We start from the raw sequence: 25,500 nt of genomic DNA on the forward strand, positions 1-25,500 counted from the left end.
TCAGTCGGTTGAGCGTCCGACTTCAGCTCCGGTCGTGATCTTGTGGTTCATGGGTTTAAGCCCCACGTCTGGCTCTGTGTTCACAGCTTAGAGCCTCGAGCCTGCTTTGGATTCTGTGTCTCTCACTCTCTCTGCCTCTCCCCTGCTCACACAAAATAGACATTATTAAAAAAATAATAATAAATAAGAAGTGGTAAATTGGTGGAAGCTGTGGGGAGCCTTATGACGAAGGAATGCTTCGAAGGCTCCGGGAATTCAGAGCGCTTGGTGGAAGTAGAGGGTGAGGAGAAATGAGGTGCAGGCAGTTGGAGAGGAGCAGTTGTGGGCCGGTCAGAGGATGGCTTTCGTAGTTTGGGCTCATGTGTCATGCTGCCATTCTGTTCTTCCACAGACTTCATGATCTTCTGTTCTTGCGTCTCTGAATCGTTAAGGGTGTGTGGGGTCCAAGACTGAGTTTGGGGGCCGTCCGGGTTTTGTGTCTTCAGACACGTTTGATGCTCTAGAAAGGCCTGAAGGACTAGGCCGGAGGCCAGTGAAGGACAGTTGCGGGTCTAGAGGAAGGATCGCTTCCTCTGACCCCAAGCGCCCCTCGATCCATCTCAGGTGAGCCAGTGGTACGAGCTGGTGGTGTTCACGGCCAGCATGGAGATTTACGGCTCGGCCGTGGCGGATAAGCTGGACAACAGCAGAAGCATTCTCAAGAGGAGGTACTACCGACAGGTGAGGGGCCGTGACCCAGGCCACCAGGGAGGGGTCTGAGTTTGAGGCAGGGACCTTCTGGGGGGCGAGGGGAGGCATAGCTGGCTCTGCGGGACTGGGCTGCCTGTGGGCGTTGTGGGGACCGGGGCTGAGTCTCCTGATGGCGGCGTGACCCCCCCCCCCCCCGGCAGCACTGCACTTTGGAACTGGGCAGCTACATCAAGGACCTTTCCGTGGTGCACAGCGACCTCTCCAGCATTGTGATCCTGGACAACTCCCCGGGCGCTTACCGGAGCCACCCAGGTAGGGAGACGGTGGGGAGGCTGGCGGCACCAGAAACTGGTTCCGAGGACGCATTTTGAGTGGCTGGGGCTGGGAGTCTGGTCTACCTCAGGTCAGGACGCCAGGGCCTTCTGTCTTCTATGAGACACGCCCCTTCCCCACTTGTCTGTTTCATAGATCACATTGTTTGTCTCCTTTGGCTACAGTTGAGACATGGTAGCAGTAAGTTTGACCGGAAGCCTCAGGTTAATGTGAGATGTGGTGACAAAAAGTTAATTTTATCCTGGGGGGGGGGGGGGCTGGGTGGCTCAGTCAGTTGAGCATCTGACTCTTTGTTTTTCAAAAAATTCTTTTTAATGTTTTATTTATTTCTGAGAGAGAGAGAGAGAGAGAGACAGCATGAGCAGGGGAGGGTCAGAGAGAGGGAGACAGAGAATCCGAAGCAGCTCCAGGCTCTGAGCTAGCTGTCAGCCCAGAGCCTGATGCGGGGCTCGAACCCATGCATGGTGAGACCATGACCTGAGACGAAGCAGGACACTTAACTGACTGACCTCCCAGGCACCCCTGACTCTTCATTTAGGCTCAGGTCATGATTCCAGAGTCACGATATCAAACCCCGCATCGGGCTCTGTGCTGAGCCTGGAGCCTGCTTGGGAGTCTGTCTCTTCCTCTGCGCCTTTCTCCTGCTCACACACATCTGCGCCCCCCCCCTCCCCAATCTCTACAAAAGATAGGAATGTGAATACCTTTATTAACAAGTTCATTTTACTTTGGAGAAAAAAACAAGGGGATTGAACTTAGGTTGTTAGGTTTGGGTAGGTCGGGGAGAGGGTCCGTATTTCAAAGTACGGATCCCCAGGGCGCCTGGGTGGCTCAGTCGGTTAAACGTCCGACTTTCACTTAGGTCATGATCTCGCGGTTCATGGGTTCGAGCCCCGCGTCGGGCTCTGTGCTGACTGCCAGCTCAGAGCCTGGAGCCTGTTTCAGTCTGTGACTCCCTCTCTCTCTGACCCTCCCCTGCTCACGCTGTCTCTCTCTCTCTCTCTCTCCTAAAAGTAAATAAAACGTTAAAAAAAAAAGTACTGATCCCCATTTTCCCAAAGAAAAGTCAAGTCTGTCTGTGTGTTGCGCTCTGTGCTCTTTCTCACATGCGCCTGTTTCCCCCCTTGCTAGACAATGCCATCCCCATCAGGTCATGGTTCAGTGACCCGAGCGACACCGCCCTCCTCAACCTGCTCCCCATGCTGGACGCCCTCAGGTATAGGAAGCTGGGCCACCGAGGAAAGGGGGTGGGGGACCCCAAGACGGAAAAAAAATTGGGCCTGTTTGACCGACTTATCTTTTTCCCCGAAGAACTTAGGATTTGAAGCCAGGTCTCCTTACAGTAAAGGCCGTCACTTGTAGTCAGAGGGTCCTGGGCAAACTGGACCTCAGTGTCATGTGAAAGTGGGGATTCTTTCCCCCTCCACCCCCCCATCTCCAGCAAGGCTCCCCAGCAGGAGTGCTGTGAGGGTCGCGGCTGGAAGGGCCCCACCAATGCGAGTTCTTGTCATTCTAGGTTCACCGCTGATGTCCGTTCTGTGCTGAGCCGAAACCTTCACCAACACCGGCTCTGGTGACGGATGCTCCCCCTCCCCCTGCGCTGGGGTTGGGGGGGGAGGGAGGGTGAGCTCTCCGGACGACGTCTGATGCCCTGTCCGATGGTGAGGACTGCCTGGCCAGGACCTGCCCCTCCCGCCCCTCTCTGCCCCCGGAGCCCGGCCCTCCGCGCAGAGTCTGGATGGACACATGGGCCACTCTGAGGCAGCCTGGCTCTGACTTCGAGTTCGCACCCCCTGGACGCCCCAGACTGGGACATAAGCGGAGGCTGTGGAGAGCCCCAACTGTCTGGTGGAGAGACCAGACCGGCCAGAATGAGAGACAGACGCTCGGTAATCCGGGAGGCTCAAAGAAAAGCCAAGCCAGCTTTGTTGTGATTTGATTTTTTAAAAACTCTTGTACAAAACCGATCTAATTCTTCACTCCAAGGGCTGGGCTATGGGTGGGAAACTGGGGTTTTGGGCCACTGGATTTTCCCCAAACTTGTCCTCCCTCCCCCCCTCACTTTCCCTTCCATTTCCCCTTCTTCCTTGACTCCCTCAGACCTGTAACCGGCTTTCTCTCTCTCTCTTTTTGTTTCCTTCCTCTCTTTTAAACCATGCATTATAACTTTGAAATCAAAGCTGCCCTAGGTCCTTCTCTGGGGGTCGGGAGATGAAGGGAGGAGTCTTTGTTCCCGTCCGCCCTGTCCCCTAGGCGGGGGAAGGAGGGTCGTCCCCTAGGCGGGGAAGGAGGGCCGGGCGGGGTGCTGTTGGCTTTGGGGGCAGGGGTGGGGAGCCTCGACATCAGGTGCTTTGGCGGGAAGGGTCTGGCAGACAGGATGGGCGCCCCGAGAGCGGCCGGGCGTCCTGAAGGAGCGGGGCCTTCAGGGCAGGGGGACGCGGCAGGGTGGCAGCGGGCGAGACCAGAAGCCAGACAGGCGGGACGTCGCCGGGGGCCCCGCGCCAGCGCCCCCCCCGCCCCTCTCCGGCCGCTCCGGCCCCGCCCCCGGCGCCCCCTCCCCCCCGCGGCCGGCCCTACTTCCCGCGGCCGCCACGTGACGCTCCGCCCTTCTCTGAGATCACATGATTTTCGCTGCTGCGGTCGCCGAGTGTGTTCCTCCGCGCTGACGTAGTCCCTACCTTGCGGACCTGCTCTCCCGCCCCTATTGGCCCACTCTTCCCTGGAACCTAAGCGAGCCGTGCATTTCCCCGAACGCGTGTTTCGTTTCTGTCCTCCCTCATTCCCGGAGACCAGCCCCTCCACTTGGGTACTACTTTGTTTTGGTGTCAGCTGCCGCCGTCGGCGTACCAACGCGTTTCGTGAATAGCTACCCTTGTAATTATCTCTGCCTCCTTTTCTTCCCCCCCTTTACTTTATTCCCGAAAAAATTTTTCCGAGAACCGAGTCTCAAATTACAGTGACCAGCTCTTACCCCTTTTCATCCCCAGCCTCGTGGGGGAAGGTCAGAATGTGGGATTTCGGTTGTTTTCGACCATAGCACAAGCCAGCCACCTTAGTTACGTCGTTTGCGTAGCCCACAAGTTGATTCCAAAGCGATTACGCAGACGGCGTGGGGGGCGGGGGGCGGTCAGGGGGTGTTGCTACGCTGGCGGCGTTCCGGCCGCTGCGCTGGTTGCGTAACGTAGCCGGCGGGGCAGTCCCGGACCGTCGTGGGTGGGGTTGGTGAATAGGGAAGTGGCGCAAGTCCCGGGATCGCTCCGCTGAATCCGCCCGCGCGTCGCCGCCGTCGCCGCCGCCCCCCGTCCCGGCCCCCCCCGGGTTCCCTCAGCCCAGCCCGGTCCAGCCCGGTTCCCGGGAGGATGAAGTTCGTGTATAAAGAGGAGCATCCGTTCGAGAAGCGCCGCTCTGAGGGCGAGAAGATCCGAAAGAAATACCCGGACCGGGTTCCGGTGAGGAAGGAGCCAGGGCCGAGGGCGCGGGGCGCGGGGCGCTGGCTCTGACGCCGCAGCCTGGGTTTGGGTCCGGCCAGGCGGCGCGGGCACCGGGCCGCCGGCCGTGGCGGCCTTGGGAACGGGCGCGAAACTGCTGTCCCCGGGCTCGGAGGCTGAACGCGGCGGGGGAGCGGGAGAGCTAGGGGTGGGGGGACGCAGATGGGAGAGAGAGACCTGGGGATTGGTGTCCGAGGCTGCAGGGGGGTTGACAGCCTGGGCTGCTCCTGGTCTTTCCCCCGAGCTGGCTGGGTGTTTGAGCTTGAGGTTCTGGGCGGCCCACTCGAGTCCTCCCTGCCCGATTGGGAGAGTTGTTTATTACGACGACCTGCTGAGCGATCCTGAACGTTTAGGTGAGTTGAGCATGGTGGGGTCAGGTTCTCTGCTCAAGGCTGCACCGCGTGTTCGGAGACAAAGAAAAGCGAGCCGGAGACGTTGGGGTGCTAGAGAATTTTAGCTGCTTGAGTTCCTGACAGGTGTGATTGTGGGGCCGTACACCTAATATTGGCTAATTTTCATCTTCCCTTCATCAGGTGATTGTAGAAAAGGCTCCCAAAGCTCGGATAGGAGACCTGGACAAAAAGAAATATCTGGTGCCTTCTGATCTCACAGGTGGGGACCTGACCCACTGCCCGGGTTTGCTTCCTCTGGGTGGCCGGGCACCTCTGTGGCGAGAGGTTCCCCACGGCAGATACGCTCGCTCTCTGTCTGGAGGGCATCCGTGGTCTCTGTGACTTCATCCTGGCTTGTCTCTTTGGCAGTTGGTCAGTTCTACTTCTTGATTCGGAAGCGAATTCATCTCCGAGCTGAGGATGCCTTGTTTTTCTTTGTCAACAACGTCATCCCTCCCACCAGTGCCACAATGGGTCAGCTATACCAGGTATGGCGGCTGGGACTCCGAGGAGGCTTCGGAGAGGTGGTGGCGGAGCCGGAGGGGGAAGGAAGTGTTATGGGAGCGGGTCCTGGACCAGCTGGCCGGCTCGACTCTCAATTTTATCTTCGGCCTCAAAATTTCAGGGTAGTCCTGGGCCGAAGGTTTGGCCGGGCGGTGGGAGCAGACGTGTAGACCGAAGGGAGAGGAAGGGGGAGAGTGGAGGGGCAGTTCCAACCCTTCATCTTTCCCAGTCCCCTCCCGGTTCCCTGCGGTTGGAGATCTTTTTGCCCAAGGCTGGTTCCTAGAAGTGATGCCGCTTGGCTGCTAAGGCCTGAAGGGAGGCGGGGAGGGAGTCAGGACACTTGGTTTTTGGGGGGTCTTCATCAAGAGTGGGCTTTCGAAGAACGGGGAGGGGGCAGTGGGGGTCACGATAGCCCGGATGCGCGAGTACCGCCTTCTCTGCTTCCGCCCCAGGAACACCACGAAGAAGACTTCTTTCTATACATCGCCTACAGCGATGAAAGCGTTTACGGTCTGTGAAGCTGCTGCCCCCGAGCTGGGGGGTCCCGTTCTACAAAGAGAGAGGTGGCCCCCCTCCCTTGACCTAGCCCTCCTCCAGGCTCCACCACCGCCTCCCTTCTTCAGGACCCGCACTTCCTAACGTTTGAGGCTCTCCTCCAGCCCCTCTCAGCCGGAGGGTTCACGGGGGAGGTGGCTTCTAGGACGTCTCCTTTGTCCCCTTTCTCTTACCACCGTCCCTCCTCTGCTTTAGACATCTCGATTGTCAATCTCTGTCACATCCAGTGAGTGATTGTTTTGGTTTCTGTTCCCTTTCTTACTGCCCAAGGGGCTCAGAACCCCAACATTCCCTTCCTTTCACTACCTTCTTTTTTGGGGGTAGATGGAAGGGACTGAAATTGTGGGGGGAAGGTAGGAGGCACATCAATAAAGAGAAAACCGCCAAGCTGAACTGGGTCTTGCTTTGTGTTGCTTCCCTCCCTCTTTTTTTCAGTTGTCCCCAGGTGGGGAAAGTGGTGGTCGGAGGGACAGTAATATATTTTGCTTTACTCTGTTAATGTCGGATTTTTCCCTTGCTGGGGGTGCGGTGGGGTGGGGAGGGGATAGTGTTTGCTGTGTTGGAAGGAATACTGAGTATCGCTTCGTGAGACCTTAGTTTTACACAACTGTCTTCTGGGTCTTGATACAATGTTTTTGTTTTGCACACCGTGGGTTCCTGGCGGACAAAGTTTGAAAGTACCTGCTTTAAATAAATGCCTCCAAAGTTTATTACGGCCTTTTGGATTAGGGAAGAGATTGTGGCGCGTGGGAGCTGGCGGAAGGGCTCTGTCCTCACTTGCGTCTCGCTGGGCCAGACTTTGTGCCAGTGTGTGGAAATCGAGGGAGAAGACGGGAGGACGCAGCCATTATCATCCGGAGGACTTCAGCCCCCAGCAGCCCTTTCTCCCTCTGGCCGGAAGTGGGGCGGTCCCCCGGGGGAGAAAGAAGCCACAGAAAGAAGCAGTATGGTGGCCGAGAGTTCTAATCCCTTCTTTTACTTCTTTCTTAGTCCCGCCCAGCCTACATTTCCCAGGAGCCCGCGCGCGCTCTTCCGCCCTACCCTCTCTGCTCCCGATCTCCCCGCCACTCCCCGGGGGAGGGGAGCGGACTGGTGCGCCTGCGCCCACCCTTGGCTTGCTGGGAACTGAAGTTCCAGAGGCCCATGCGCTCCCCTTTCCGCTGCCCCCAGGCGGACTACACGCCCCTTGATGCATTGCGCGTCGGCGCCCGCGGAGGGAGGAGGGAGAGAGGAGGAGGGAGGAGAGAGGAGGGAGGAGAGAGGAGGAGGAGGGAGCAGGCGGCCGGCGGCGCGGGGGGAGGGGGCCCGGTCCGGGAGTGCGGGAGGCAGGGGTAGAGGGAGGTGGCGGCGGCGGCTAGCGGACTCGAGTCATTGCCGGGCCGAGGCAGACACCTCTGCGGAGCGAGGCAGTAGGAGCACCGAGCACCGGAGGCGGCACCGGGATCCCCGGCTCAGGGGAGGGGGGCGCCGGACCGGGAGGAGGGGAGGGGGCGATGCTGGAAGCCATGGCGGAGCCCAGTCCCGAAGGTGAGCTCTCGACCGGCACGGAGCGCTGAGCCGGCGGGGGGCGGGCGAGGAATCAATTGGCAAACTTGGAGGTCGAGCCCCGGAGCCCGGCGGGGGAGCGCGGGGAGGGGGTCGGGGGCCTGCCCCTGGAGGCAGGAGAGCGGCGAGTTGAGAGACCTCGGTGAAAGAGGAGTGGGCGCCCGGGCTGGGGGTAGCGGGGGATCAGACGCCGCGAGTGTGGAGGGGGGGTGGGGAGCGGGAGCTGGAACCCCGGGGCTCCGGGGGTTAGGGGCCGAGAGGGCCTCCAGCACGTTGGGGCCCCGAGGCCGGGGAGGTTGGGGGAACCCGGGGGCCGGAGAGTTGCTGAGGAGGGAGGATGTGGACGAGGACTGAGCCAGGAGCCCGGTAGCGCGCCGGGGTGGGGGAGTTTGCGGCGGTGGTGCCGGAGCTCCGGGTAGTTGCCGCCGGAGAGAGCCCGGTGATTGTTGGAGGGGTGGGCAGATAGTTGTGGGGAGAAGGGGGGATCTGGGTATTGTCTGCGGCACAGGGACCTGTACAGGGCGGGGAGTTGTGGGGAGAGCGAGCCGGGAAGCGAGGAGAGCCGGGTAGTTGTAGGGGCGGTGGGGCGGGGTGTGGGGGGGGTTGAGACCGGCGAGTTGCGGGGGGGGGGCTGTTGGTCGGCGAGGGCTGGAGCCTGGGAGTTGCGGAGGGTGAGGGGGGCAGCGGCGGCAGCAGCGGGGGTCGCTGTAGAGGGAGAGAGTAGCTGGGGGGGGCTAGAGTTTAGGGGTCCGCAGCCTAGTCACTTGGTGGTGAGTACGGGGGCGGAGGGGGGGCGGCGGCCGGAGGGCTCGGAACTGGGCCCGGGGGCCCGGCGGGGAGCCCGAGGAGCTCGAGACGGGGAGGGGCCAAAGCCCCGGATGGGGGCGGAGGGACCGCGAAATTGTGGGGAGCGCGGTATGGGGGGGCAGGTGGGGCCGCGTCCGGGTTAGAGCTCGCTGGTCTGTCCCGGCCGCGAAGTGGCGTTGGATGTGTGAGCCTGTGTGTGTTTAGGGTGGGGGTGAGGGGCGCGCCGGGCCTCGTGCTCGAGTAGAAGGGGCCGGAGGGCGGGGAGCGGTTCGGCGTGGTCATCCTGGACCCTGGGGGCGGGCGGGCGAGCGGGCGGGCTGCGTGTGTGGTCGCCGAGGGCCCCGGGCGGCAGATCGCGACGGGGTAGGAAGTCGGGGCGCTGGGCGCGTGTGAAGGACAGGGGCAGGCGGCCGCCCGGGCTCGGTCCGGGGAGCGGTATGGCGGGGTGGGGCGCCGAGAGATCGAGTAGACTGGAGTCTAGAGAAACCGTGAGTTGGGGGGGGCGGGGCGCCAGGCCTCCGGTGGGGGGAAGGGGAGCGCTATAGCGAGGCCTGAGAGGGCGCCGCGCCCTGGCTCCGCCCCTCGCAGGGCGGAAGGGGGAGCAGGGGCGGGTCCAGCACAGCTGGGGACCTGCCGGCCGGGCCCGGGGGAGACCGGAGAGAAGACGGGGTCCGCCTGAATCCTCCGAGATTTAGAGGTGGGGTTTCGGGCGGACTCGTCGCCAGTGCCTTGACTCAGCTTTTATTGCTTCCCCAGATCCACCTCCGACCCTTAAGCCAGAAACTCAGGTGAGGTTTCCCTTCCCTTTACTGCCTGGTGTTACTGCCGGGGGCCCTCCTCCTCCCCTCCCCCTCCTCTCTCTCTCCCCCCCTTCCCCTCCCTCCCTCCCTCCCTCCCTCTCCCTCCCTCCCTCCCTCTCCCTCCCGCCTGTCTCCTCTAGATCCCTCGTTCCGGGGACTCTGCCTTTGGGANCTCCCTCCCTCCCTCCCTCTCCCTCCCGCCTGTCTCCTCTAGATCCCTCGTTCCGGGGACTCTGCCTTTGGGAATGCCCCTCTAGAATTTCTGGTGATACGCATTTCCCTCCTTGCAGCCACCAGAGAAACGTCGGAGAACAATCGAGGACTTCAACAAATTCTGCAGTTTTGTGTTGGCCTATGCCGGTTACATCCCCTCTAGCAAAGAGGTAGGGACGGGAGAACAGGTAGCCCGAGGGTGGGTGTCCTAGCCTGTAGAGGGCTGTGGGGCGAAGGGGACCGTGTCTCATCAGACGGGACACGGAAGACCAGGGAAGCTGGAAACGCGGGGCGGCGGGGTGACCCGAGAGGCGGCTGCGCTGAGCAGCAGTGGGTGGTCTGGGGGTGGTGGTGAGGGAAGGCGCTGCTCCGTAAATGTTAGGAAGCTGAGACCGGTTAATAAATGGGGCCGTACGGAAACAGGTAAAGAAATCGCGCCCTGGTCTCGGGGAGACGGTGGGGAGAACGGCCGGGATATGAGGGCAGGGGTGACACGCACGTTTTTGAGGGGAATTGGGGAGGGGAAGCTTCTGAGCACAGTGACTTTTTTTTTTTTTCTTGTTCTTATAAGTAGTTTGGGCCAGGGTATCTCCAGGTAGATCTCGTCCCGGGTTTTGAAGCTGGGTTTGTATAGGGGCTGAGATGCCCCTGGGCCCCCTGCTGACCCTGGTCTTAACCCCCCCCACCCATTAAGGAAAGTGATTGGCCAGCCTCGGGCTCCAGCTCTCCTTTGCGAGGGGAGAGCGCGGCAGACAGTGATGGCTGGGACTCGGCCCCCTCGGATCTCCGAACCATCCAGACCTTTGTTAAGAAAGCAAAGTCATCCAAGAGAAGGGCGGCTCAAGCAGGTCCCACTCAACCGGGACCCCCAAGGTCCACGTTCTCTCGCCTGCAGGCCCCTGACAGTGCGACCCTGCTTGAGAAGATGAAGCTCAAGGACTCGCTCTTTGATCTAGACGGGCCCAAAATGGCGTCTCCACTGTCGCCGGCATCCCTGACACATGCCTCCCGGCCCCCCGCTGCTCTCACCCCGGTGCCCCTTTCCCAGGGGGACCTCTCCCAGCCTCCTCGCAAGAAGGACCGAAAGAACCGGAAGTTGGGGCCAGGAGGGGGGGCTGGCTTTGGGGTGCTCCGGAGGCCTCGGCCGGCCCCAGGGGATGGGGAGAAGAGGTCTCGGATTAAAAAGAGCAAGAAACGGAAGTTGAAAAAGGCAGATCGGGGGGATAGACTCCCACCTCCTGGGCCTCCCCGGGCACCCCCCAGTGACACAGACTCTGAAGAGGAGGAGGAAGAGGAGGAGGAGGAGGAGGAGGAAGAGATGGCGGCAATGGTGGGGGGCGAAGCCCCTGCTCCTGTGCTGCCCACCCCGCCCGAGGCTCCTAGGCCCCCCGCGGCAGCGCACCCGGAAGGAGCCCCTCCCACTGACAGCGAAAGCAAGGACGTGGGGAGCACGGAAACGAGCCAGGACGGAGACGCCAGCTCGAGCGAGGGCGAGATGCGGGTCATGGACGAGGACATCATGGTGGAATCAGGTGAGAGCTTGGGGGGCCCCGGGGGTAGCCGGGAGGACGGGCCCCGGGCCACCGCGGCCCTGGGAGCTCAGGCGGAGCGCCAGACCAACCTTCTCTCCCCAGGTGATGACTCATGGGACCTGATCACATGTTACTGCCGGAAGCCCTTTGCGGGGCGGCCCATGATCGAATGCAGCCTGTGCGGGACCTGGATCCACCTGTCCTGTGCTAAGATCAAGAAGACCAATGTCCCCGACTTCTTTTACTGCCAGAAGTGCAAGGAACTGCGGCCAGAGGCGCGGCGGTTAGCGGGGCCTCCCAAATCCGGAGAGCCCTGACACTGCCATCTCTGGGCGGGGACTTCCAGATGACCACAGGACTTGGGAACTGAGCCTCGGGGTCCTCAGCTTATCCCCTGGAGCTTGGATATTGTCCCACTTCAAAGGCAGGAATAGCCGAGGGAGGCTGGTTTGGAAATGAGTGTCTCACGCTCCAACCTCACCTTTCCTTCCCACCTTGTGGACTTGAACGTGGACCCGTTACCGTTGGGGGCGGGAGGCCGTCTGGTTCCCTAGACACTTCATCTCTGTCCCTGAGACCTGCCGCCCCTCACTTTGGGGGCCAGCGTTGGAACGGGGGTGGAACGGGACAGCTGTCTATAAAACTCTAGTGTAAATATAGCACTCCCCTTCCTCATCTTTTATCTCACTCCCCACTTATTCCACACCGGTTGTATTTTTAATTTTGGACTTCCCCTTTTGGGCAGGGCAGCTCAGAGGTGGAGGACCAAGCAGAGTCTGGCCGAGGGAGGAAGGAAAACAGAAAGGTGACGATACTCACTCACCTCTTTTGTTTTTAATACTGTCGGCCAGCTGTTTGTACAGACGGCCTGCGTGTTGTAAATAAAGCGGAGTGGGCTCTTTTGTGTTTATAGCCCTCACTGAGTGTCCTGCTTACGAGGGAGGCTTGGGAGAGGCCAACCGAACACCGGCTGCGAGTGGGGCCGAGACCCACCTCCCCCGACCGGGCTGCGCGCCTTTCCCGCCCACCTTAGGGCCCCCGGGGAGTCTGGGACCCCCCACAGCCCCCTCCCCCTCCCCCGCCCCAGGCACGCTCCAGGGGGCCAGACTTGCTCGGAGCTCCCGGCCCGAGTGGGGCAGAGCAGGGTGGGTGCCGGGGGCCAGCCCCGGGGGCAGAGGCCACTCGGAGGACGCGGGTGGGGACACATTCGGGGGCGGGGCCGTTGAGGGTTGGGAGGCCTTTGCTGAAAGCAACGATCACGTGCCAGGCGCTGGGAGGAGCCGGGGTCACGTGATCGGGAGGAGGTCACGTGGCGGGGGCGGGCCGACTCGGGCCACGTGACATGGGGAGAGGTGGGCGGGGTGCTGAAGGGCGCCCGCGACGTCGGCGGCGGTGGCGCGCGGCGGCGGCGGCGGCGGAGTCTGCGGCCTCGGTACGAGCCCGACGGCCCGCCCCACCTTCCCTCGGCCCCCACCCCGCCGACCCCCGCCCTCCTCCCCTGTGCCCCTCTCCGGCGCCGGGCCGGTCCGGGCCGCCTCGCGCGTCGGGTCGCGGGTGTGCGCAGGCGCGGCGGGGGCGCTTCGCCCCGTTGGGTGGGCGGCGGAGCCCGGGAGCGCGCGGGCGAGACCATGGCGGGCAGCGGCGCGGGGGCCGGTGGTGTCGGGGAGACGAAGGTGATTTACCACCTGGACGAAGAAGAGACCCCGTACCTGGTGAAGATCCCCGTCCCCGCCGAGCGCATCACCCTGGGCGATTTCAAGAGCGTCCTGCAGCGGCCGGCGGGCGCTAAGTACTTTTTCAAGTCTATGGATCAGGATTTCGGGTGAGCGCGAGGCCTAGGTTGCAGCCGATCGGGGGTTGGGGGGGGGGGCGTGCTGGCGTGGATGGGGCAATATTGAGGGGCACAGGTCTGCTCTGGGCCGTACTGGGGTTTTCTGGCTTCTCGTGGAGCAGATTGTATTAGGCTGGGGTTAGATTGCCTCTCCCAGGACGGACAAGGTTATGCTTGGACAGGTTGAGGCGCTCGGCGCTGGAGGACGACACACCGTGCTGTGCGAAACCAGATTAGGGGAGATTAGGCTCGCCTGGAATAGAGTGGACACACTGCTTTATTCTGGGATATTTTGAATTCACCCGTCCTGGATTCCGAGCAGTCCTGCAGCACACGGGCTGTGAGGGGTGTGTGGAATCTTCGGATATAGATTGCATCGTGTTGGGGCAATTTGGGACATCCTGGACCATATTAGAGCAGACAGGATTGTTTGGGGACGTTCTGGGACGTGCGAATGCAGAGAACGCTGTACTGGGATGTTCTAGGCTGTTCTGGAGCAGATCAGGCCATCGGGGAAGAACTTGGCCACCGTGGGCTCTGCTGTGTCATATCATTGTATCCGTTGTTACCTGTTAGTTTCTGTGGGGGCTTGGTTTCTATTGAGCGTCATTACAGGGGCAGACGGAATGCTTTTAGGGGCCATGTCAGTACACACAGCTGCTTTGGGCTAATCTGGTCTATGTTGGTATAGACAGCTGCATGTGAGGACTTTCTGGGCTGTTTCTAAAGTGTCTCGAGCCATCCTGGAGTGATTTGGGTCATTCTGGGCCAGAGGAGGAGTTTTAATACACGGCAAGCCCTTTTGTGTGTCTATAGCTCTGGAAGGCAGGCTGGCTTAGACTGGGGCACTCTGTCTTCTATCGAGAAAGTCGTCGGGAGGGAGGTATTATCTGGGGAGTCACCTGGGATTTATTTGTTTTTTGTTTTTTGGATTTTTTTGAGAGAGAAAGAGTGCATGGGGGAGGGGCAGAGAGACGGGGGACAGAGGATCTGAAGCAGGCTCTGCACTGACAGCAGCCAGCCTCTGTGTGGGGCTTGAACTCATGAACCGTGGGATCATGACCTGAGCGGAAGTTGGATGCTCAACAGACTGAGCCACCCAGGCGCCCTCGGGAGTTACGTGGGATTTAAGTCAAGATTCTTCTGTTTGTTAGCAGTATAATCTGCGAGGTTGACGTAATTAGTGGGAAAAGTCTAGTATAGATATGCGGCACACAGTCGTTTTCTAGTAAGTTGGAATTGTCATTAATAGTATGGAGTCTGACCCGTCCGTAAGTGATGTTATGGTGACACAGGATGGAACGATTTGCCAGACCGGGTTATGCCGACACTAAATTATATTGTGAAGCACGCTGTGTTGTACAGAGACGGATTGGTAGCGATGGGGCTCGGTTGTTACATTGATATAACAAATGGGCTTAAATCATCACTACCCAGGCTTATACAACTACATTAAGTCAAAGGGCTAATCAGACAGGCTGTTCGAATTTGGAGGTGAGAACGTACGGGTGTGAGAACTGAGAATCTGATCGGGGTAGAGTCTTGTAGTCCGTTTACTTATTCAACAAACGTTTGTTCAAGCTTAACAAGCATTGGGTCTTTTGCTGTGGGGCCAGGACACGGTGTTGGACAGAACAGGCATCTGTGATTTCACGTGGTTGGTGAGAAAAAGGAGCAAGCCCTGTCCATCTGGGGTCTGTCAGGCAGGGCAGATTGCTTGGGGCAGAGTCCTGTGCGAGGGAGTTTCGGGGGGCTCAGAGCTAGGCTCTGCTGTCCCTGGGAGGGCCCCGCCTAATAAGGAGGTATCATTTTCAGCCTAGTGGGCATTTTCATGTGGGGAAAAGTAACTCATTTGGGTAGCTCTTTGGGAGGAAGAGAGAGAAAAGTAAGGAAAACACGAGACTAGAGGCTTATGGCAAAGGTTTGGGGGAGCGGGGTGGGGGTTGGGGGAGGTGCCTGCCAGCTCCTGAGGTCAGACAGACCTACCTGTGGGGCAGCTGGGTAACCCGAGGGGACGGGACGGACCCTGAGATCCGAGTGAGAAGTTTGAAGCCGACTCCAGGAAATGTTTGGAGCGGCACCGAGCCCTGAGGATGAGTTGGGGAGGGAAGGAAGGAAAGGAAGCGAATGTGGAGGCCCCGTAGGTGTGCGAGCGAAGCGTTTTCAGTGTCGAGGTAGAGGACTCTGTCAGGGCTTGAAAAAGTTGGCCTCCCCCCTGAGCCCTGTGGATGCAGGTCAGGAGCCTTGAGTAGAGGGTGCGTGTGGGGGGAGCAAGGCCAGTCTCACCAGCTTTTGTGCCGTCCCTGCAGGGTGGTGAAGGAGGAAATTTCTGATGACAACGCGCGCCTCCCCTGCTTCAACGGAAGGGTGGTGTCCTGGGTGAGCAGCCCGGCCCTCTCGCACCCCCAGGCGCTCTGAGCCCCCGCGTGTCCCCAGCCCATTCGCCGGAAGCCCTTTGCTGGCCCTTTGCTTCCCTGGCCGCTTGGAGAGCCGGCTGCGGCCCGCCGGCCTTCCTGTGGGGCCGGTACTGCTTGCTCCTGCTCTTCTCGTGCTCGTCCCAAGCCCAGTCCTCGCTCACACCCGGTCGGTCCCCTGGCCCTCCCCCCCACCTGGGGGGCTTCACTTCCCCGTTTCCGTCATTGCGTTCTTCCAGCTGGTGTCATCGGATAACCCCCAGCCCGAGATGGCTCCCGCAGCCCACGAGCCTCGGACCGAGCTGGCGCCACCTCCGCCACCGTTACCCCCTTTGCCGCCAGAGAGGACCAGTGGCATCGGGGACTCCAGGCCTCCATCCTTCCAGTGAGTCTTGGGGATCCGTGAGCCCAGGGGAGGGCGTCCAGGACGCGGAGGCCCGTTCCCACTGACACGGGCTGCGAACCGTCTCTGCCCGTCCAGCCCTAACGTGTCCAGCAGCCGGGAGAACCTGGAGCCCGAGACGGAGACCGAGTCAGTGGTGTCTCTGCGGCGGGACCGGCCTCGCAGGAGAGACAGCAGTGAGCGTGGCGGTGAGGGGGGTGGGCCCCGAGGAGGCCGGTCCTCCGGGAGCCTGGGCAGGGCTGCGGCGGGGGGAGTGGGGGGCGGCTTCCTGAGGTTCCTGTTCATGCTCAGCCGGCGGCCACAGGCCCGGTGGCCCCTCGAGGCTGGAGCGCCACCTGGCCGGGTACGAGAGCTCCTCGACGCTCATGACCAGCGAGCTGGAGAGCACCAGCCTGGGCGACTCAGACGACGACGACACCATGAGCAGGTAGGGCACCTGCCCTCCCGGTCCCTCCCCCGCCCGCCTGCCCGCCCTCCCCTGGCCCCGTGAGCACCGGCCTCCGCTCCCCGGCAGGTTCAGCAGCTCCACGGAGCAGAGCAGCGCGTCCCGCCTCCTGAAGCGCCACCGGAGGCGGCGGAAGCAGCGGCCGCCCCGCCTGGAGAGGGTGAGGGGGCTCTGGCGGGCCTCGGTGCTGGGGGTGCGAGGGCACAGGGAGCGAGCCCCCCAGGGCCCATCCCTGGGTCATCGGAGGCAGTGCAGCTCCGTCCCCATTTCCCCAACAGACGTCGTCCTTCAGCAGCGTCACCGACTCCACCATGTCCCTCAACATCATCACGGTCACGCTCAACATGGGTAACGGGGGGAGCATGGGAAGGGGGTCCGGGTCCGTGGGGGGCCTGGGGGCGCACGGTGGGCTGTCCCGGTCACCTGCGCCCCCTCCGCAGAGAAGTACAACTTCCTGGGCATCTCCATCGTGGGCCAGAGCAACGAGCGGGGCGATGGCGGCATCTACATTGGCTCCATCATGAAGGGGGGCGCCGTGGCGGCCGACGGGCGCATCGAGCCGGGCGACATGCTGCTGCAGGTGCGCGGGGCCCGGGCCTGGGGTGGGGCGGGGCGGGGGGAGCGGGGTCCAGGCGGCCTCTGACCCACTGGCCTGGCTTCCAGGTGAACGACGTGAACTTTGAGAACATGAGCAACGACGACGCGGTGCGGGTGCTGCGGGACATCGTGCACAAGCCGGGGTGAGCCGTGGGCAGCCTCTCGTCCGTGGGGGCGCGACGTCGCGCATCTCGAGAGCGCCAGGCGGAAACGGGTGACAGGAGTAACCGAGTAACCGTGGAGTGCGGGGCGGCAGTGCGAGCCCTGCCTGGATCATGACCTAGAAGGTGGCCGGCGCCTCCCACGTCCCCGTCCTCAGTCTCCCTGGAGGGCGTCGCTCTCCTGCCTGGCCGTCCCTGCTCCACTCGGTCCCCCCCCCGCCTCCTACGCGTGCGCGTGCGTTTCCTGACTTGTTCCTGGCGTCTCAGCACCTCTGGAGTGGCCCGCGTTGGTGGGTCCCTCTGGCCCCGCCACGTCTGTGGTCTCTTCCCTGTCCTGTCCCTCAGCCCGTTAGTTCCAGGCCTGCACCCCTGAGGCCTCGCCAGCCACCCCCCTGCCTGACCGCTTCTCCCCTCCCCACAGCCCTATCGTGCTGACCGTGGCCAAGTGCTGGGATCCCTCTCCCCAGGCCTACTTCACCCTTCCTCGAAGTGAGTGCCGCTGGGGGGGGTCTGCAGCTGGCAGCAGAGCAGGGGCGGGGGTTGGGTCTCCTGGTGACAGGAGGTGTTGGGGTGGGTGCGGGATGGGAGTCCGAGTCGGGGAGGGCCAGGGGAGCCCTGTCTCAGGGGCCTTCTCTGTCCCAGACGAGCCCATTCAGCCCATTGACCCCGCCGCCTGGGTGTCCCACTCCGCGGCGCTGACCGGCACCTTCCCAGCCTACCCGGGCTCCTCGTCCATGAGCACCATGACGTCGGGGTCCTCCCTGCCTGACGGTGAGCCCCCAGCTCTGCCACTCCCCGGAAGGCCTCTCCCCAGTGCTGGGGCCCTACCCCTGCCGCCTCGTTTCTCTGACAGGCTGTGAGGGGCGGGGTCTCTCCATCCACACGGACATGGCGTCTGTGACCAAGGCCATGGCAGCTCCCGAGTCGGGACTGGAAGTTCGGGACCGCATGTGGCTCAAGATCACCATCCCTAACGCCTTCCTGGGTAGGTCTGGGCCCTGGGCAGGCGGTGCCGGGAAGGTGGCCCAGGATTGGGAAGGCCCCAGCAGGGGTGAGGCAGGAGCTGGGGAGGAGAAGCTGAGTGCCGCTTCTGCCGTGCGTGTCCCCAGGCTCGGACGTGGTTGACTGGCTCTACCACCACGTGGAGGGCTTTCCTGAGCGGCGGGAGGCCCGCAAGTACGCCAGCGGGCTGCTCAAGGCCGGCCTCATTCGCCACACGGTGAACAAGATCACCTTCTCCGAGCAGTGCTACTATGTGTTCGGGGACCTCAGCGGCGGCTGTGAGAGCTGTGAGTGCCCCCCCCCCCCGGATTCCGGCCCCACCCCTTCGCCCAAGGGCCGGCACGTCCCCGCGGTCTTTGAGCAGTGTGTGTCCTGCTCCGGGCCCCTGCCTCGGCCGAGGTCTGCTCGTGGCCTGCTGCTCAAGCTGCGCACCAGGCATGGGGCCGTGCGTGCTGGAGGAGCGGAGGCTCCTCCTGAGTGTCAGGCTGAGTGTCGGGGACCCATGGGGCTTGGGGCCCCGGTGAGTTCTGCCCTGACGGCAGCAGGGCTGGGGCGGGCGTTTCCTGTTGGAGACCCGCGTCTCCACCCGTCCTGGAACGTCCAGTCCAGTTCCCTTCCTTCCACATCTTCGCGTCGTGGCCGCTCGAAGCAGTGACTCCCGGCCTCCCGTCTCGCTCTCCAGACCTGGTCAACCTGTCCCTGAACGATGACGGCTCCAGCGGGGCTTCGGACCAGGACACCTTGGCCCCTCTGCCCGGGGCGACGCCCTGGCCTCTGCTGCCCACCTTCTCCTACCAGTACCCGGCCCCGCACCCCTACAGCCCCCAGCCGCCACCCTACCACGAGCTCTCATCCTACACGTACGGCGGGGGCAGCGCCAGCAGCCAGCACAGCGAGGGTGAGTCACTGCCAGATGCCGGCGTGGCTGGTGTCCCCGGACGGCTGGGGGGCAAGCAGGGAGAAGGGGCAGCCCCGGGGCCGCTGGGCTAGGGCTCAGCTGGCCCCATCCCCTCCACCCCACAGGGAGCCGGAGCAGCGGGTCGACCCGGAGCGATGGGGGGGCAGGGCGTGCAGGGAGGCCCGAGGAGCGAGCCCCCGAGTCCAAGTCTGGCAGCGGCAGTGAGTCCGAGCCCTCCACCCGGGGGGCCACCAGCCTTCGGCGGGGCGGGGACCCTGGTGGGGCTGGTGATGGGGCCCCGCCCCCTTCCAGAGGCTCGTCAGGGGGTGCGCCCAATCTCCGAGCCCACCCCGGGCTCCATCCATACGGCCCGCCCCCTGGCATGGCCCTCCCCTACAACCCCATGATGGTGGTCATGGTGCCCCCAACCCCGCCCCCCGTGCCTCCGGCTGTGCAGCCCCCCGGGGCTCCTCCCGTCAGAGACCTGGGCTCTGTGCCCCCGGAGCTGACTGCCAGCCGCCAAAGCTTCCACATGGCCATGGGCAACCCCAGCGAGTTCTTTGTGGACGTTATGTAGAGCCTGTGCTGGGGCCTGTCCACTCCGTGCCCGGTGCTCCTGTCCCGTGACGAGGGTCTCGTCAGTCACGTGCCTGTCACTCCTCCGACCCGGCTCGGCCCCGCCGTGGGCTGCTGGGAGGCGGCCGCCCCTGTGACTCTCACCAGCAGTGCCTGGTTCCTCCCCTTTCTCTCCGGGGGTGCGCAAGGGACCTTTGGTTATTTTTAGCTTTACTGTTTTTGTAAGCTTTTTTTTTGGGGGGGGGGTTGTTGAAGTAGAGTTTTGTACGTTTTTTGGACTATTTTTTTTAGTAGACGTTTCTCTTTTTGTATGAAGAATCCCTGTCTCCCGGGCCCCTCCTAACCCCGAAATGTGACCTCCTCCTCTGTCCGTCCAGCTCTGTCCTGTGCAGGGTGGGGGGGTCAGCGGTACCCTCGGAGGAGGAAGGCCCGGGCACCCTAGACAGCCACGGAAGCTGGGGTGTTCGGTCTCGGGGGCCCGTGTAGCTGCTTTTGTTACTCTATTTATTTAGTCACCTGTATAAAACACCAAATAAAGCAATAGGGGCAAACTCCCCACGCCTCTGGCTCCTTTCTTTGGGAGGGAGGCAGGCAGCGAGGGAGAGACAAAACAGAGGCAGCAGCAGCGAGGCACGGCTTGTGAGAACCTTTACTCCGAGAGCGGCCGTGGCCCCGGGGCCAGGCCCGCCTTAAGGCAGGACGAGGAAAGTGGGCTTTGGCTTGAGGAGAAAGGCACGTTCAGGTTCAAGCAGAAGGCGGGGGGGAGCACTCAGAAGCCCAGGGGGTTGCTGGGGACCACGCCGCCGTGCTCCACCAAGGCCTTAGAGATGCTCTTGAAGTTCCGGAAGAGCTCCTGCTGCTGCGGGTCAGACTGCAAGGCCGTCATGTTGTCCCGGACCCGTGCCGCAGCCTGCGGGGAGCGCAGGAGACGGTCCAGGCCCGGCGCCCCTGGCCTGACCCCCCCCCCCCGGCAGCCCCGCCCCCTCACCTCAATGCACCAGGTGTCGCACAGCATCTTCTCGTGCTGGGCCGTGGGCTGGCCCTCGCTCAGGGATCTCGAGGCCCTGGTACAAAGCGGGAAGAGACCCCGAGTATGCGCTGGGGGCCCCGGGCCCGGGCCCCCTGCGGCTCAGGCCTACCCACCACCACCTCACCTGGACAGCACCACCACCATGGTGTAGAGGTCAATGGCACTGTCTGCCAGACGCTGCAGCACAAACTGTTCATCTGTCAGGTATGGTAGAAGGGGGGAGGGGGTGTTGGCCAGAGGGGAGGAGAGGGAGGGGTGGGTGTGGGGGGTGCAGAGTAGTTCTCACTCACTGACGATCCCCTTCTTGTGTTTTATCAACTTAGCCTCCACCACTGCAGCGAACTGCTCCAGGGCCTGCACTGCCTGCAGAGAGAGGAGAGGCCGGGCTTGGGGGGAGCCTGGCCGTAAGGCCCCCCCCGACCCCGCTGCCCCCGTCCGCCCCGCCCGGCTGCTCACCAGCTCCCCGCTGCGGCTCAGCTCCTGGTGGGTGAAGCCGCTGAGACTCAGGCTGCTGCCCAGCCCTGCCCGCCTGAGACAACAGGGAGAGCAACGGGTTCGTGGCCGGCCTGTGCCCCTGCCCCCCCCCCCCCAGCACCCCTGCCCCGGGCCCCTGGCCCCCCCGCCCAGCACCCCTGCCCACCCCAACCGAGAGGACCGCCCCACACTGCCCCAGCTCTGCGCTGACCTCCTCAGCTGCTTGCCCACCTCTCCTAAGAGAAGGCTGGCGTTCCCAAAAGGATTCTTTAGAGCATTGCCGAGTCCAGAGAGTTCCTTTCCTTTGTCCTGGGTGGGGAGAGGGCCCAGCGCTCAGGACACCTTCTTCTTCCCGCTGCACCCCCACCCCGTTCCCTCTTACCATACAGCCCTGCAGAGCCACAAACAGCCGGAGGATGTCGTTCGTCCCCTCGAAGATCCGGAAGATGCGAAGATCTCGGAGAACACGCTCCACCCCAGGCTCCTGCCAGTGGAAGGCAGAACACATGGCGCTGCCGGGGTGCGCCCACCCACCCTGCCGTCCCGGCCGGGGCCACCCTGGGCACAGAGCCAGCCTGTACCTTCATGAAGCCCATGCCGCCCATGATCTGGATGCACTCATCGGTCACCTTCCAGGCTGCCTCCTAGGGACAGAGAACCACATAAGATGGGTCTTGGAGCCAAGCTCCCACGCTGGGCACTCCCGCCCTGGAGCCTAGGGCCTCACCGAGCCGAAGATCTTGCTGATGGCGGCCTCTATCTGGAAGTCCGTGGAGCCCTGGTCCATGTTGGCGCTCACCATGTACGCCATGGACTGAGGTCGCAGGGTTGGGACGCGGGAAGTAAAAGCAGCGCATCAGACTTGCCCTGACACGTCTGCCCGAGCTGCTCTGGTCTCTGCCTTGGCCGCCAGCCCCGCCTCTCAGGCACGGGGAAGCACTGGGTCCCCTGAGTGAGTTCACTGGGGGCTTCTGGGCACCTGACTTCTTCAAAGGGGGTGAAGAGGTAAAGGTAGGGCTGCAAGTGGAATAACCTTGAGCTACCTCGGGAACAGCATGGCTCCCCACTTCAGCTCCGAGCTGACCGCGCCTCCCCGCATCCCCTAGGGCATTGGTGTGAAGCTGGAGACCCACTGCCCCAGGTGCTGCTGGGGGTCTTGGTCCCACCGACGACGGGGGAGTGGCCCCGGGGCTGCGGGAGGGGTGTGGGAGGGCCCTCACCTCAGTCACATAGTGCAGCACAGCCATCCGGGCCAGCTTCTCCTGGATCACCCCGAAGTTGTGAATTTTATCCCCAAACTGGGTACGATTAGCAGCATGATCCACCTGGAGGAAGGCACACGGGTCCCACTGTGGTTAAGCGAGTGCCCCCCGCCCCCCTACACGGGCTGGGCGGGGCAGAAGCCGAAGCTGCCAGCATGGGAGGGGCTTCTGGGGGACAGAGTGCTTGCAAGGGGACAAGGTCACGCGGGAAGGGGACGCTGTGACTTCCCTGCGGGTGCGGTACTCACGGCCTTGGCAATGATGCCCTTCATGGTGCCTGCGAGGGCCGCAGCCATGCCGAACCTTCCATTGTTGAGAATGTGCATGGCGACCTTGAAGCCGCCGCCCACCTCGCCCAGCACATTCTCGGCCGGCACCCGTACTCCATCGAAGTACACCTCGGCCGTGTTCGAGGCCTTGATGCCCATCTTCTTCTCAGGAGGCCCGCTGTGATGGGGCAGGGTGGAGAGAGAGGCGTGCTCAATGGTTGGGGGGGGGGGGGGGGGGGAGGGGGAGCATCTTCTACGAGCCAAGGAGGAATTACATGGGCCAGGCCACAGTCCCTGCCTGTCCAGAGGGGAAGGACGCCTGGCCGTCTAGCCCACCAGATGCTGGGCTCGCTGGCTGTGGGAGCCGAAGCTTTGTTAGTTCTGTGCAGAGTGGTCCCAGAGAGAACACGCCATCTACCTTCTCTAGACTTTGCACACGTCCCTGGGGTGACCCGTAACACTGTCTGCTCAGGACCTCAGTGCTGCCCCCAAGCCTGGCTTGACCATACTCTTCCTCCCCAAACCCACTCACTGGGTAACCCCTCCGAAGCTCCTCTCCACCACAAAAGCTGTGATCTTCTGTTTCACGGCCCCTGTGGCCGCATCCGTGACCGGTGTCTTGGCAAAGACCGTGAAGATATCTGCCAGGCCCCCGTTGCTGTGGGGAAATGAGGGGCAGTCAGGGTGTGGCAGACGGAGCAGTGGAGGCTGGGGACTGGGTAGGGGTGGAAAAGACGAAAAAAAAACCGGGAAGATTGCCTGATCCAAATCTTGCTTCCGTTGAGGGTGTAATACTTCCCGCAGGGGCTGGGCACGGCCGAGCTTCGGATGGAGGCTGCATCCGAGCCACTGGAGGGCTCGGTTAGGCAGAAGGCAGCTATGGTCTCCCCTGGAGAGACAGAGGTTTTAAACTGGGTCCTGATGGGCACCAGAGGCCCCTTGCTGCCCCCCGCCCTAACACACAGGCAACTCCCCCTTATCATCTCCGGCAATGTTCGCCTTCACGTTTCCCACCCAGCCCACGGATAGCGTCCCAGAATCTCCCACAGCCGCCCCACGTGGCTGTGTGGTGGTGACTTTAGTACCACTGGCCCGGGGCGCCCCCAGTCCCTCGCTCTCTCAGGGCTGCCTCACCAGATGCCAGTTTGGGGAGGTATTTTTCTTTCTGAGCCTTTGTGCCAAACAGCAGGATGCCTTTGAATCCGATGCTCTGATGGGCCCCCAGGGTGATGCCCACGCCAAGGTCATGAGTGCCCACGAGCTCCACCAAGCGGGCGTACTGCGGGGAGAGGCGGGCGTCAGGGCTGTCAGCGGCTGCTCCGGGCCTTAGCAGCAAAGCGTGGGCCGCCCCGCGCCGTGTTGGGAGACAAAACGGGGCTGTGGCGGAGAGGGCCGCTGGTGTCCGCCCCAGCTCCTGGGAGGGGGGCTTCCGACCCTACGGCCGCTCCCGGCCATTAGGACCTGTGAGCCTGGGCAAAGCCCGCAGCCCGAAGGGACTGCATCCGGTCTGGTGTTCTGTCTGAGACCAGTTGTGCTGACTGGCGGGTCCACGCGGGCAGGTGCTTGGTGGACCTGGGCCTTGGGAAAGGAGCTTAATCACGGCACAGCTGGGGTAGACGGGGCTGCTGGCACTGACCGAGGGGGGTCCCTCACCTGGGTGTTACAGAGGCCCACGCCGCCCAGTTCGCTGGGCACCTGCAGACCGAAGGCCCCCAGCTCCTTGAGACCCTGCATCGTGGTCTCCTCCACCTTCTCCATCATGTCGTTCTTGGCGGGGTCGTTGACCTCCTGGGAGTAGGAGGGCACAGCATGCATCCAGGCTCCTTTTTTCTTTCTCTCTTTCCAAAATGTTCTTAAGTGTATTTCTTTTGAAGAGGGCAAGCAAGCCGGGGAGGGGGAGAGACAGGAAAGGAGAATGCCAAGCAGGGTCTGCGCTGTCAGCTCAGAGACCGAGGCGGGGCCAGAACCGAAACAAAGAGCTGGACGCCCAAGTGACTGAGTCACCAGGCGCCTCCAAGCTCCTCTTAAACTGCAGAGCACCTCTCCCACCTCATCAGGGACTGAGCCATCCATGCCCCCCACCGGCCCAGTCATTCCTCACCTCAAAGAAACGGGTCACAGGCCCCAGCAGCTCTTTAAGAAACTGAGTCTGCTCCTCGTTGAGCACTGCGGGGGCGGACAGGGACAGACTAGTCAGGCCACCGTAAACGGTCAAGGGAAGTGGCCTTGCCCCAACCCCAGCTGTGACTACTGCTTACCAGACGGGTAAGGGAACACCTGGCTGGTGGTGAGCTGGCCCCGGAACATCCCCGCAGCAAAGGACTTCGATTCCTGCGCAGGGAGATGGGGGTTTCCGGGAGGCGTCCGCGGTGGGTGAGCCCCTGGCTTAGCTCCTCCCGGGCTGGGGGCCACCTACCGCCTTGGCCTGCTTCTCCCGGGTCGAAGCCTCAGGGGGAAAGGAACCTGGCTTCTCCAGAACCGCCTGGGGAGACGTTTAGTTAGCGAGGCCGGGGAAGGGGCTTCCGAGGTGCCAAGGAGAGTCCCGGGGGACAGCTGAGTGCTGGCGTCTGACGGGTGCGGAGACCTTTCCCCCAGTTTCATCACCAGGGCACCCTGGCCTGACCTTTCCCCTACTTTCGGTGGCAGGTGACGGGGACGGAGAGGGAGACCCCTGCCGGCGACGGGGAAAGGGACGCCGGGGCGGACCCTTACTCCCACACACCGCGCCCCAGGCCGCTGTCACTCACCTGAGCCGCCCCACCGGCATAGGGTCGCCAGGCCAGGCCGAGCGGGGGCTGCCCCCGGAGCGCACAGGGCCGGGAGCTGTGGGGAGAGGGGTTCAGTCCCGGCCCGGTCCCCGGCTCCGAGGCCACCCCCGCCCCAGCCCTTCTTTTAAACACGCACCTTCCGACCCCCAGCCTCTGCAGCTGCCGCCCCACGATCGGGGCTATCCGTGCCGCCTGCATCTTTGAACCGCTCCGGCCGCCACCGCCTCGAGCGCTGACTCAGTGCCGCTGTCCCGTCTGCCCGAGTCTGGGCACCTCCTCCCTTTTCTTGACTTGCTCCACAATGCACCGCGAAGCGGGCGGGCGGGGCTTCCGGCCCCGGGGCATGCCGGGCGCTGTAGTTCCGGCGCGCCCTCCGGTCTCTGCATTCTGGTTGACCTAAGGCGATCCCCGAACGTCCCCGCCTCCCCAAAACGCCTTCCTCCCGCCTGTCCCACCTAGAGTGTGGAGCCTCGGGAGGGGTGATGGGACAGGCCGGGGCGGAACAGGGAGA

General features: G+C 62.8%; 5 protein-coding genes across 10 annotated transcripts in view; 4 read left to right on the forward strand and 1 right to left on the reverse strand.

Annotated features, from left to right (window-relative positions):
• CTDNEP1 (CTD nuclear envelope phosphatase 1) overlaps nt 1-3,202 on the forward strand; it is a 7,215-nt gene extending 4,013 nt beyond the window's left edge. Inside the window, exons 5-8 of the mRNA XM_039231614.1 lie at nt 604-720; nt 891-1,002; nt 2,155-2,239; nt 2,540-3,202. Coding sequence (XP_039087545.1) covers nt 604-720; nt 891-1,002; nt 2,155-2,239; nt 2,540-2,600 — 375 coding nt within the window. The 3' untranslated portion in view covers nt 2,601-3,202. The remainder of the gene's footprint in view (nt 1-603; nt 721-890; nt 1,003-2,154; nt 2,240-2,539) is intronic.
• Nucleotides 3,203-4,249: 1,047 nt separating this feature from the next.
• Nucleotides 4,250-6,355, forward strand: LOC120231447 (GABA type A receptor-associated protein). The gene is made up of 4 exons (XM_039231616.1): nt 4,250-4,472; nt 5,045-5,123; nt 5,273-5,391; nt 5,860-6,355. Exons 1-4 carry the CDS (start codon nt 4,383-4,385, stop codon nt 5,923-5,925), a joined length of 354 nt encoding a protein of 117 aa, XP_039087547.1. The 5' UTR covers nt 4,250-4,382; the 3' UTR covers nt 5,926-6,355.
• Nucleotides 6,356-7,286: 931 nt separating this feature from the next.
• PHF23 (PHD finger protein 23) lies at nt 7,287-11,771 on the forward strand. Of its 2 annotated transcripts, none has more exons than XM_039231612.1 (5): nt 7,287-7,489; nt 9,071-9,102; nt 9,405-9,497; nt 10,022-10,859; nt 10,962-11,771. In XM_039231612.1, exons 1-5 carry the CDS (start codon nt 7,456-7,458, stop codon nt 11,174-11,176), a joined length of 1,212 nt encoding a protein of 403 aa, XP_039087543.1. In that variant the 5' UTR covers nt 7,287-7,455; the 3' UTR covers nt 11,177-11,771. The 2 variants fall into 2 exon arrangements, with proteins under 2 accessions (XP_039087543.1, XP_039087544.1); XM_039231613.1 differs by lacking the exon at nt 7,287-7,489 and adding an exon at nt 8,461-8,498.
• Nucleotides 11,772-12,244: 473 nt separating this feature from the next.
• Nucleotides 12,245-19,740, forward strand: DVL2 (dishevelled segment polarity protein 2). Of its 2 annotated transcripts, none has more exons than XM_039231605.1 (15): nt 12,245-12,681; nt 15,000-15,069; nt 15,344-15,489; nt 15,586-15,695; nt 15,799-15,934; nt 16,022-16,112; nt 16,231-16,300; nt 16,393-16,532; nt 16,616-16,692; nt 17,132-17,199; nt 17,353-17,481; nt 17,564-17,695; nt 17,820-17,999; nt 18,395-18,610; nt 18,736-19,740. In XM_039231605.1, the coding sequence occupies exons 1-15, from the start codon at nt 12,488-12,490 to the stop codon at nt 19,185-19,187; spliced, it is 2,211 nt and encodes a 736-aa protein (XP_039087536.1). In that variant the 5' UTR covers nt 12,245-12,487; the 3' UTR covers nt 19,188-19,740. The 2 variants fall into 2 exon arrangements, with proteins under 2 accessions (XP_039087536.1, XP_039087537.1); XM_039231606.1 differs by having other exon boundaries at nt 15,586-15,683.
• A 77-nt stretch (nt 19,741-19,817) lies between these two features.
• ACADVL (acyl-CoA dehydrogenase very long chain) lies at nt 19,818-25,282 on the reverse strand. Of its 4 annotated transcripts, none has more exons than XM_039231607.1 (20): nt 25,126-25,278; nt 24,969-25,044; nt 24,638-24,703; nt 24,480-24,552; nt 24,323-24,387; nt 23,875-24,009; nt 23,356-23,500; nt 22,981-23,110; nt 22,754-22,879; nt 22,201-22,399; nt 21,911-22,015; nt 21,418-21,504; nt 21,272-21,334; nt 21,073-21,174; nt 20,922-20,999; nt 20,673-20,745; nt 20,507-20,602; nt 20,341-20,413; nt 20,175-20,250; nt 19,818-20,096 (listed from the first exon to the last, which is right to left on the reverse strand). In XM_039231607.1, the coding sequence occupies exons 1-20, from the start codon at nt 25,185-25,187 to the stop codon at nt 19,956-19,958; spliced, it is 1,971 nt and encodes a 656-aa protein (XP_039087538.1). In that variant the 5' UTR covers nt 25,188-25,278; the 3' UTR covers nt 19,818-19,955. The 4 variants fall into 4 exon arrangements, with proteins under 4 accessions (XP_039087538.1, XP_039087539.1, XP_039087542.1 ...); XM_039231608.1 differs by having other exon boundaries at nt 20,507-20,579; nt 20,902-20,999; nt 25,126-25,276; XM_039231611.1 differs by lacking the exons at nt 19,818-20,096; nt 20,175-20,250 and having other exon boundaries at nt 20,507-20,579; nt 25,126-25,282.
• Between the last annotated feature and the right edge of the window lie 218 nt (nt 25,283-25,500).

This window comes from Hyaena hyaena, unplaced genomic scaffold (genome assembly GCF_003009895.1).
Source record: "Hyaena hyaena isolate Hyena2069 unplaced genomic scaffold, ASM300989v1 scaffold_58, whole genome shotgun sequence".
NCBI lineage: Eukaryota > Metazoa > Chordata > Mammalia > Carnivora > Hyaenidae > Hyaena > Hyaena hyaena.